Genomic DNA, 12,919 nt, shown 5'->3' with positions numbered 1-12,919 from the left:
GAAATTCAAATAATAATAAAAATTGTTGCTAACGTCTGAGTGCCTGACTGCTGTTGCCGGTTGTTCTTCAGTGAAAAGTGATTTGCTAGTTTGTGATCGTTTGTTCATCAAGTGAAAAAAGAAATTTGAACAAAATTTATACATACAATAACTCTATAATAATTTTGTATAAACAATGAAGGCGGCGACGACCGATTGATCGATGTGTGTTTTTCTTATTGGTTACGGAATAACACAAATTATAATAATTTACAAAATGTATTATACTACCTTAATAAAATTATTTTACTTTACAGGAAAACATAATATGTAACACATTGAAATTCAATTCCAATACCATTAGAAAAATACAATTTATTGATCTTCTTAGTTCGTTTTTTGTATTATGATTGTAATTTTGAGTGGCTTTAATGAGGACAAAAGCAAGGCCTTGATAATATTCTCAAAGCCCGAAGCCCTGAACAAATTTCCCGCTTACCCTACATTAGCGCCGTTCCTGATTACAATAATCATGGTTTTCTTGTTTTGATCTTAAGTTTTCTTAGGATCTCATCTGGGTGTAAAATTATATTGCTGTGTATATTCATCATTGCCAAACCATTTAGACTACTTTCACACATGGTGTTTCGCGTTTGTTTGTATGTTTTATCCTTTTTTATATTGAAAAATATTCATAGCTAGTCGAGAGGGTTAATAAATCTGTAGAAGTCTGAAAGTAGAAGGGAAAATGGATATGTTACATTTTTAAAGAGTGTTAATAGCATTTTTTAGAAAATCTTGAAATCAAAGTTCGATACATGTGCTACAGGTATAATTGCGGTTGCTACTGTCGATGAAAAATAGTCATTAGACACGCTGCTTGAATCTAAAACTGATGAATTTTAAACGGTAATTTACTAATTTTTAATAATTTTGAAAAAAATGAATTTGATTGTGTTCTGCTCAAACGATGGATATTTCAACGTGGTGTAAAATGAGGTTTTTTATGATGTAAAAGGGGGTTTGAACCCCTTAAGCCCTCCCCCATGCCAGGAACCATAAAAACTGATGTGTATGGGTAAACCCTGACGACACTTTTATTTTAGTCCAGTTTTCATTTGACGATGAAATCTGACGTGTTTTATCGTAGTGTACGAGAGGCTTAATACTTATTAGTACTGCAATAGTGTATTGTTGTCCGTAGCTTAATTCACGATTTTCGCGAGTGCTTACGTTGTGCTTTCCTTTTGTGTTATATGTTCGAGTTTTTACATACATTTGTTTTTTTAAATGCCTAAAGAAAAAATTCTATTAGTAGTGCGTTCGCGATCATTTGTTACCAAATTCGGTGAACAAGGTTTTGGTTTTTCAACCGATGGGAAAATTTTGTTTTATAAACCATGTGGAATATAAATCTATTGCAAAAACGATTTTCCGTAAATCGACATTTTAATACATTTATTACACACATCAGTTATGTAATACGATATTCTGATAGTAATGAATTATCGCAAAGGTTAATCATGCAGTGTGTACCAAGTACCAAAAAATCAACATTTAATTTTGATTTACGTATAGCATTATTGTTCGCTATTATCCATTAAAAAAAAATAATAATGTCGAATTTAAATACTCTTATAATATAAGATTATAAATATAAATATAATATATATTATATAACACGTACATGAAATCCATTTAGTAAGCAATATGTTGAGATTCGTTTGGAGTATTTAATCGATTTTAAATAATTAATGGTTCAACATAAGTAAATAAATATATTGATAACTAATAACTGAGTTTTGTTTAATTGATTGAAAATGCTATGCGATACTTATCATGTGTTTCATTTCTAATAAGTGTTTATAATTAGTACAAGTCGTCTGTGATAATGTTTTTAAAATTAACGAATGTATGTCGAGATATAACTGACTATGTACACAGTTATTGGCAATTATTTTTTATTATAAGATTCATTTCAATTGTAATAATAGTCAGTTATTATTCGTATATAACTACAAAATACATTCATAATAATTCGACAAAATAATGATTTATAACGGTTTTCAATTTGAAACAGAAACGTGTGACTACTACCATTACAAAAAAAAAAAAAAATCAAAATAAACACACTCAAAATCTGTGTCTGTCCAATTTGATTTTTTTCTAGATTAAACGTAATTATTTTCATTATAAGTCTCGATTATATTTATCTATGTATATATTACAAGATAATCCATCATTAAATATTCAAGGAATTGTTTTTGTTCTTGCTGAACCAATCAAACGGTACATTTTAAGAACTTTTATTATGTGTTTCATTTTAAAATAATCATCAAATTCTTCATAGTGTGATACACTCCACAAGAAATATATTAAAATATAAAATTAAAATAAAATAAAAATAGATTTTACAAATACATTAGATATATTATATTATTATAAACATTTTTATATTTTTTTTAAACAGGGCTTAAAACCGTTCATAATAAAGTTGGTAATCGGCTCTGATAGGAGCCGAATATTTTTTAAAACCGGTAACCGGTTATCGTTTAATTTTGATAACCGGTAATCGTTTCTTTAAGGATATTTCAAAAACTATAATAACTGTTAATCGTTTAAAAACCGATGTTAAGATTTGTTGGGAATCGGTTACTGGTTAAAACTGGTTTTTAAAAATCATATTTTAGTAAGTTACATCCGATTTTTTGATATATTTTTCTCTAAAAACTACATAGTAATGTATGCAACACAGTCGATTATTTAATGTTCTACGTATGATTAAAAATATATGAGAAGGCCAAAAAATTGTCCCTTGTGATAATAATTTTTATAATATAGTTATACTTTCCGTAACCGACCACTACGTCCTTTTGATTATATGTTGGGTGCACGGGTTGTATACCATTTATTTGCACCTATTGTGTAAAAAATATTAATTGTATTGATACTTGTATTATTATTATTATTATTATTATTTGTATTATGTTATGATCAGTTAGAAAAGGAGTATAAGTGCAAAGGTGTTTCTCAATCATGGGATCAAGGTTTAATATTCACTCGTTACACGGACAATCAATAGACACATGCAATTCGGGCTTCAAACCTTAACGATTTTTCGTTTATCAGCCAATATGTCGGCAACATTCGTTACCCATTTCCCTGGGTTAATAGTATTATTTTACTATCTAAATAAACTCATGCGATCAAACACAACGTAGTAGCAGAAGCCAAAATATCTCTGTCGGTATCGTCCAGCAAGTTGGTGAATGGGTAATATTGTTATTTCGATTATGTTGTAAACAATTTCGCGGGTACCATGTTTTTAGATCGTAATAATTATTCCACGATGGATTTATCATATCAATGTTTTTGAACATTGTGTTTCGCGATTAATATAGCTTTTCACTCTATTTGAAAAAACCGTTTTCTAAATTCACGTTTCGCGCTTGGGATTTTTCTTTTTTTGCGAACTCGCTTTTTTATTTTTATTTTTCCTTTACCCAACCGTTTTGTTATGCTGCAATACCTGTTTCCTGCTCAACAGAATTTTATAATTCTTCATTGAAATTCTATTAATTTACAAAGTATCAATCGATGTTATTCCATTGCTTTAATATTTCGTCTGTAAACTTATTTTTTGGGGCGTCGTCTCTACACTGGATCATAAATGAACAAACGTGTTTTTTAATACTAAAAACATTTAGGAAAAATCCGAAAAAATTTACATTTACTAATTGAAGGTAGTTCTTTAAGATCCTGAGGTTTTTTTTATAATTCATTAATAGTTACATTTTTTATAACATTGTAAAAGTGACGAAATTGTAAAAAATAAAATGCATTTTCGAAATTTTGGTTGTGCTATAAAAGAACCCGTGTACAGATGAAGGGTTAATTTTGGTTTATTTTTATTGAAATTAATATATATATATATAAATATATATTTTACAGATAATATGGAATAAAATGTATACTATGCCCAGGCGTTTTGTCTACCCGGGAATATTTGAACCACAATTTTAAACAAATTATCTTTAAATTATTTTTTATATATATTTTCTCATAAGTATTGTTTCCCATAAAACCATAATCAAATGATAAAACTAATATCTATATTGAATGGTATAATTATATGGAATAAATTATATTTTCGATTAACCTATTGTGTTTTAATAAAGTGTAAGAAATGTGATAGATTTTGTAATTCTATATACCATTTTGGTTTATCTTATATAAATAAATAAATAATTATAGCTATAAATAAAATATATTTAAAACATATTATTAATAAAATTTTTTTTAATAAAACATTAAATATAAAAATATTGTTTTTTTTAATAACAGCTTAAATTGTCCAGGCGGTACCAAATTGTACTGTAATATGTAAATTGTCCGCTATTCCATATTGCTCGTAATATTTACAATTTTTCTATACAATAATATCTAAATATTTATAATACGTTAAATTGCAATTTATTTAATATGATTGAGTCTAGAATTGAGACTAATTTCGTTCCGGACCAATAAAGTCCGTTCTTTTTACACTCTCTGTCAGGACCTGAAGATTACATTATGCGATGATATCTGCGTATTAACTGCAATTTAGTTCTTTCAAATTCTTATCGGGAAAAAATATTTGCATAGATTTTCCTGTCCTCTGAAATAATTGCCTTTGAAAAAAAAATCTATAAATGTTTTAAATATTTAAATAGGAGCTCCTCTAATCAATTTCAATTTCAATTTTATATTTAAATCGATTTTTATATAATTGGCTTGAGAGGGGAAATTTTTCAAATTGATGGTAAAAAATATCATACCACGAAACAATTTTTAATTGTTATTATAATGTGTTATTATATATCGTTGATAAATATAAAATTTTTTTTTAAGACGATATATTTTGCTATGCGATTTACTCACACATATTTTTTTTTCTAAATTAAATAATTTTTCATTAATTTTCAGTGTAGGTACATTTTCAATTAAATCGCAGATATATTAATAAGATGGGTTCATTGTTCCAAAGCGATGAAAATAAGTAAGTACAATACCGAACGATGAATTTTTTAACTTATATTCCTAAAGTATTTTAATAATTATTTTATATTAATTTTTATTTCAAAAAAAATGTATGACGTTCATACTTCATTAACTATCTATTGTTCTTTTATATTTAATTATCACTACTGTACTTTGGGTTAAGCCCGTATTTAATAATAATAATATTTAAGATAAAGTAATGATAACACTTGTTAATAAATGATTAAAGTGTGAAACATCATGTTACTTAACCAATTATATAATCATATAATAATTATGTAATGATTAATAATTACATTACTACATTATACTAAATTATTTATTTATTATTAAATCATATATTCTACGTTTAAAATATATTAATAATAGAAAAACTACATTTTTTATGATTTTGCCGTCTACAGTGTTTTACAATTTAAAATAAATAAGGATTTACCGGAATTAAAATCATAGCTTTAATGCTTATAGGGCGGAATGAATGTCTTAATAAACATAATGCAGGTCATATTATACACATATAATCAAATAAAATCAAGTTTGATCATTTTCAGAATTTATAAGTGTTCAATAAATACAAATGTTATAGAATAAATCTTTGGTTAATCAACATTTTTATAAGCATATCTTATCGTAAATTGCATTTGTATTTTAACTGTTATTGAATTTCATATTATTGAAAATTAACAAATGCATATTTATAATTAATTATCACTGTTTTAATAAACCTGTATTTAAGATGATGAAAGATCTTTATAACTAGTACACCAAGTATTTTATTTAGTAATAATAGTATTTTAACTTAGAATTAATTCGTTTTCTCGTTTCAGACCATTGTTAGAAAGAAAAATAAATTCAAATACAAAATGGAACTCTAAACCTTTTTTTAAGTGGGGTCTCATAATTTTCGTATTATGCTTAATATTCTTTGTTGTGATATTTGTTATACTCAAGAATGTGAATCAACAAGTACCCAGTGCAACTACAGAGGTATCATTATAAAATAAAACTAATAACTAAAATATAATTATCACGTCATTTTATTCTATTTTTGTGACTATAATATTATAAGATTGTAAGAGTCTAATGCGAATTATATTTTGAAAAAGTCAAGTGTAAAAATATTTGAAAAGCTTTTTTAAGCCTAGTATTGAGAGCGGTTTCTTGATAATTCGTACAATATTAAAAATCAACATATTCATTTTTTGTTCATATAAAACAAAAATATTATTATTTTAATCATTTTGTTTATTGATTTGTTTGGTGCTTGAAGAAATCACAGACAACAAAACACAAACTACACATTTCGAGTGTCGATACAACGTATAATGATTACCTAATGCAATGTGCTCCTCGAGTAAAATGTGATCCAAATGCAAAATATAGAAGAATTAATGGATCCTGTAATAATTTGGTTAAACCTACGTTGGGTGCATCGAAAACACCTTTTCTTCGTATGCTTAAAGCTAACTATGCTGATGGTAATTGATAAAATATAATTTCGTTTCAAAAAATATATATTACCGTCCTAAAAGCCCATCCATGGTAGATTAGAAAAAAATATTAGAAAACGAAAATAATTGTTTCAAGGTTATTACGAGTTAAGAAACCAAACAAATGGAAGTGCATTGCCTAGTGCCAGAGTCGTGGACATCAACGTGTTCCTGACCCGAGAAAAGTATCACGTGGACGAAAACAATGTACTCTTACTGCCGTTTTCACAACTGTTGGCCCACGATTTGTCAGGTTTGACAAACGACGTACCGGAAAACGAGTTCAGTAGGTTGATAATCTTTAACTATCACCAACTATGAGATTGGTTTCAATATTCTTCATCGTAATATCATGATTGTACACAACACATCTTTCGTTCAACACTTTTTTCGAACGGAAACGTTTTTCAGATGTGGTGACGGATTGCTGTACCGACAAGAACGCGAGAAAGACGTTCAGTCAGTGTCAGCTGGTCGTCGAAAATCCACCCGATGACCCAGTTTACAGTAAACACAATATATTTTGCATGGGATTAGTACGCTCGTTGACGTCGAGAAATTACAGCTGTCCGTTGTACCCTACGACGTTTGTAAGTCGAATTTATCGAACCATGGACATAATTATCCACTGTAACCATAAGTGCAACTAGGGGGGTGCAATAAGGTTTTTAGAACCCCTGAGTTCAAATGTAGCACTCTTGTCTTTTTTTTAGATTTAAATAATCTATAGTAATAACAGTTAAATACCATTTAATTTAATTTTCAACAATTTCAGCACCGTTAATATTTAGGCTTTAACTGCGCCCATGGTTGTAGCGATGTGTCACGTATTATAATAATATGCATGAGCCCCATATTACAGATGAATGACAACACCCATTTCATCGACGCATCAAACGTGTATGGATCGACCGACACCGATGCCCGACGTCTTAGACTAATGGAGGGCGGAAGACTTAATTTCTCGATAGGCGACAACGGTCAGATGTTCTGCCCATACCAACAAAAAAAGAAATACGAACCTGTTGAGCTGCAACATACTTCTTTTCAATACGATTCAGGTTCGATTTACAGAAAAATATTCTATTCTTAATCACATGCCCTTCAGTTGTATTAAATTTACCGTTTTTACTGCCTTCTACAACTAACACATTATTTTTTTATTAAATTTTATGAATAGTTTAATAATTATAAAATATGCAGTTAATCACACCATATAAAATACCAAACACAGTATTAATATAAAAATGATTTGGTAACTTGTATTTCTTCAATATTATATATATAAATTTCGTAAAATTAATCAATATTTATAGGGATAAATAAATATTGTAATTATAATAAAAATAATTAGTTATATTTTTACTAATTAATACACACATTTTTCAGTATATATTTATAAGACTCAATATGATATTATTTATAATATTTTAAGAACTACGTTAAATAATAATATTATATTTTCATATTAATGGCTAAGAGGCCAAAAGTTGTAAGTCACAATGACTACATTTTTCAGGAGAGCAGTTTAAAAGTTTTTAATCTTTCAAAATATAAATCACGTAATAATTTTTCGTTTTTCTGGGTTATGACTGATTTAAGTATAAAATGTTCTTTAGAACCTAGTCGTTTTACATTTGGATTATTTAATTGTTTTAAACGCAGTTTGAATGATTTTATTTAATGTAAGTGGGACTTATTATAAATGACAGTTGTAATTTGTTATTGCCAAAGACGTACACAATGTTTTGATGGACATATAATAAAAATTAAATTTTCTTAAAATTTAAATAAAAAAATAATAATACTAATTGAAAGTAGTTAATACTGCTTTATAAGATCTGTAATATTTTATGTTATAAACAATTTTAAGTTGTTGGTATATTTTGTTCCCAAATAATATATAAATAAATTAACTCTTGACTTAGTTAAAATATAAAAACCTTTTTCAACTATTATCTATAGTAATAATATGAATAAATGTCTTATTATATTATATTATATGTGTATATGTAAATTTTATAAAATAATATAATATGTGTATCATTCATGAAAATTATACTTTCTTTTTTTATTTTTATTTTGTTAACAATAAAACGACGTATTTTAATTAATTTAATTTTACACTAGGCAATGAATCGACCAAAACCTAAACAAATTATTCTAACCATGTTATAAGTATTTAAAACAACAAAATATGTATAAGACCAGAATAAGATTATTTTTCTCAGTGATATTAAGCCCGGACGTATCATGTTTTATAAATAGATTCGAATAATATAGATTCTCATAAACATTACATGTCCGAAACTGACTAAATTGTTTTTGGGAAAAATAATGAATTCGGATTTATTATATTTGTCCACTTAATATTTAAGTCAAGTTAAAATACTTATTGTAAGTCCAAGTCATATAGGACTTATTACACGTGTACACTGAAAAAGCCTATCTTGTCATAAATACACAGCATTTTAAGTACATAAAAACCTATTTACAATGATATTTGACTTATAGTATTTGATTTAATGGAAAATACGATTCAGATTTACTTAATGGACTTATAAAACAATTTTGAGGAAAAATGGACTTACAACTTTTGGTCCCTTAGTCATCGATATATTCTCCATTCAATTAAAGTGCTATAAAAAGTAAATTGTGTATGAGAGTATAGCATTTCGATTACAATTTTAACTTTATAGGTTAGGGATGGGTCCAAAACTATTATTTTTCCAAAGAACTTATCATTTCTATTTTTGGGTGATTAATTTATATCCATAAGAGTTTCTAGTTTGTTATGAAATCATTAAGCCATTATATTCCAGTATTAAAAATAAATTATATTTGATTAATTATTTATAAGTCATAATATAATTGAATTATCGTAATATTATTTTTAATATACTTTAACTAGGCGATCCAACCAATGGAAATCAAAACTTAGGAATAGGAGTGATGCAAACAGCATTTTTAAGATTTCACAATTATATTGCTTTTAAACTAATGGCATTAAATCCTTACTGGTCTGATGAAACACTTTATCAAGAATCACGAAGAATTGTCATTGCAACTATTCAACGTATAGTTTACAATGATCTTTTACCCATAATAATTGGTACGTATTGAGTAGGACAATAAATTAATAATACCGAAATATCTCATATCACCAAAAGATTATTGAAATTTATGAAGCACGATTTGACAGTATAATATGTATATGTTTTTTTGAAATTAGGAGAAGATTATCAACAAATATACGGTATTAACAAAGAAAATATTTACGATCCGACGGTTAATCCATCAATGGCTTTAGAGTTGTCAAGCGCTGCTATACGCGTTCTACACGCAATCATACCAGTCCAATTCAAGTATGCACTGCGATCATAACCATTTGTTATACTGTTTACAATAATCATGAAACGTATAATTATTATGACTTTTATTTTTATAGTTTCATGAACAATGAGTATGAAATTACATCATCGGAAAACATTACGGATTGGATGTTACGGCCAGTTTTATTACCCATTAAAGACAATTTCGATAAACTATTAAAAGGTTTCCTGGAGACACCAGGTCGTATGGTTCAACCCTCGTACAATTTCTATGTAATTTCATCGCACGTTTTATGAGCGGAACACGTTTCCACCAAAAGTTTACCTTGCCGTTATCAACTAATACCTGTTTCGACCAAATCAATTTCTATTACAATATTCACTAGTTCAACGTATTTTTTTACATAATTATGTGTCTTAAGTATTGATATGGTTCATATGGAACTCTGCAATAAATTTTTTTTGGCTTATTTTAACGTTAAAATAAAATACGATAACATTAATTTAAGAATACCCAACCAGTACCGAAGAGGTGAAGCATTATTTTGTCTTTATAGCTTCATACAATGTATCTATTTTTGTTATTTATAAGCCATAAGCCCAAACAAAGTACTAAGAAATGAGTTTCCTCATTTACTCATGTGTACTTTTATGTCGATTGAATGAGATAAATCAAAGACAGTATATTAACTTCATATCATATGACTGTATGAGTATTTCAAACTGTGTATAGTGTATTGTCCATATTTATAAAAAAATAATTCATGTAATTGCAAATGATACAGAAATAGATAGATTCGTGAAAACGGATGTCAATTAAAATATAATTTGGTGGAAATGAATATTGGTGGAAAAGGGAAATGTACACTTTTGGTGGAAACGTGTTACACTACGTCTTATTGTATAACCTCATTAAGGGGATGCGAAACTAATACGAGTTTCATTTGTTTTTCACGCGTACCCAGCTATCCTCCCATTCTTTCGGCATGATTGTTGTATTAAAGCTTTAAAAATTGTGAAAACAGAACTTATATCAGCATGAAGCCTACTTGTAATCAATCAGGCCACTTTTATGGCTCTATATAATTCATAAATTATATTTTAACAAAATAATTAATAATTTCGAATATTGCATACAATATTTAAAATGAAAATAAAATTAAAAAAATTGCCCGATCGATCTCGAATAGACTTCACGAGAATATTGATTTCGTTTTCAGAGTCCTTATTGTTTCAGTATATCAGTTATATTGATTGGAAAAAAGTTAGTTGTTTTTTCTATGTTATGAAACTACGGCAAAACAATATATGAGTTTCCGATCCCTTTACACAATTTACTTGGGATATATAGAGGGAGGGGCAGGTTGAAATAAGAAAATATAAATCAGATTTTTATTTGCTTCTTACATAAAACGTATACAAGTCGTAACAAAATATAATTGAAGACGGTACTATATTATTTACAACAATTTATTGTATAAAACATTTTAATAAATTATAGGTTTAAAAACATAAGTAATTGAAATTAATTTAACTCATAACACATATATATTTTTTTTCAGATATCCAACTATTTATTCAGTTTCCCCGGAAAACCTCGGTATACAGGACGTGATTTGCTAGCACTAGATATCGCAAGAGGTCGAGATGTAGGCTTACAACCTTACATCAAAGTCAAACATTTATGTGGACTTCCGCTCGCTAAGAGCTTTGCAGATTTGGAGGACTTGATACACATTAGAGTATGAAATGGATTACTTAATAATAAATTATAAAAATTAGTTTTATTATATTTTGATTTCTTCGCCCTAGAATATGATTGTTTTGTAAACATTTTAATAATATAAATATTTACAAACCCTTTAACTTCTAACACAAATATACAATTCCATATTACTTTTCTGGTTCCGTACCCGACATAAGTGGCCATGACGTAATAACTAATAAAATAATAAAATTTTAGGACATAAACAAACTAAAAGAACTATACCATTCCGTCGATGATATTGACTTAATCGTAGGACTTCTATTAGAAAAAATTAGTGACGGTGCCATTGTCGGTCCAACCACCCAGTGTTTAATTGCCGATGGTTTCTATCGGTACAAAGCCGGTGATCGATTTTTCTACGATGTCCAAGGACAGCCAGGAAGTTTCACTCCTGGTAAGTTGAACTTACACGAGACTAATAAATTTCAAAAGTTGATTAACATATATATACTCATTTATTGTGTTTTTGCTTTTTTTAGAGCAATTTAAAATAATTAAAAAAATTACTCTTGGTCATGTAATATGCGCTATTTCAAATGTGAATCACGTACAAAAAGATATATTTAAATTAGTTGATCATAAGTAATTAAACTTATATATACTTTATTATTTACCTATGTCATATTTTACATAATTATTGAATTTTCAGTTTATTTTCAACTAGCAAACTGAAATGTGACGATGAGTTCTATTTAAGTTTTGAAGAATGGACAGAATCAAACGATCGTCAAGAACTGTGAATTATGCATGCGGCATGTATTTTCTATGTATTATTACAATAAGCTTTTTGAGTTTTTATTAAAAATTATCAGCCTTCTAAAAACATACCAACAATTAGGGTGGTAGTTGAAAGAAAAAAGAATTGCTCGTTGAAGTTGATGATATATGATCAGATATTGAATCGATATTGATTTGAATTAATTAAACATAACGTAATACGCCGTTTTCAAATCATAGATCATTCAACATAGACCGTAATTGTAATTTTATCGAAAATTATCGAAAAGCCATTCGGGGCCGTTCGTATGTATCTTGTTACTTTACGGCCATTTGTTGCGGTTCTCACGTTCCAGTCTTGCGAAAGTTTCGAAAGTATGCACTGTGCTTTTTGTGCACCAGTAGAGTCCGCTGATCACATTGGTTGCACATTAAACATAAAGCACCGACCGAAAATTTGTCAGTGGTTCATATCGAACGTGATAAACATTTTCTCGGCAACGTTTATCGAATTACGATTGTAAACGTCACGATAAGTATTTGCGACACTCAACATCGCATCATACGGTTGGTCGTTGAACAAACACATTACG

The 12,919-nt window shown here is 27.9% G+C and overlaps 1 protein-coding gene across 2 annotated transcripts; it reads left to right on the top strand.

Moving 5' to 3' along the window:
* Positions 1-3,061: 3,061 nt before the first annotated feature.
* LOC112683716 (peroxidase-like) lies at positions 3,062-12,560 on the top strand. 2 transcript variants are annotated; one of them, XM_025554865.1, is made up of 14 exons: positions 3,062-3,252; positions 4,950-5,017; positions 5,847-6,006; positions 6,290-6,497; positions 6,607-6,795; positions 6,921-7,099; positions 7,372-7,570; positions 9,421-9,621; positions 9,742-9,874; positions 9,958-10,114; positions 11,404-11,583; positions 11,805-12,003; positions 12,089-12,191; positions 12,259-12,560. In XM_025554865.1, the coding sequence occupies exons 2-14, from the start codon at positions 4,986-4,988 to the stop codon at positions 12,347-12,349; spliced, it is 2,031 nt and encodes a 676-aa protein (XP_025410650.1). In that variant the 5' UTR covers positions 3,062-3,252; positions 4,950-4,985; the 3' UTR covers positions 12,350-12,560. The 2 variants fall into 2 exon arrangements, with proteins under 2 accessions (XP_025410650.1, XP_025410649.1); XM_025554864.1 differs by having other exon boundaries at positions 4,945-5,017.
* Positions 12,561-12,919: the final 359 nt, after the last annotated feature.

This window comes from Sipha flava, unplaced genomic scaffold (genome assembly GCF_003268045.1).
Source record: "Sipha flava isolate LNK unplaced genomic scaffold, YSA_version1 233_pilon_pilon, whole genome shotgun sequence".
Lineage (NCBI taxonomy): Eukaryota > Metazoa > Arthropoda > Insecta > Hemiptera > Aphididae > Sipha > Sipha flava.
This window is presented reverse-complemented; position numbering and strand designations above follow the sequence as displayed.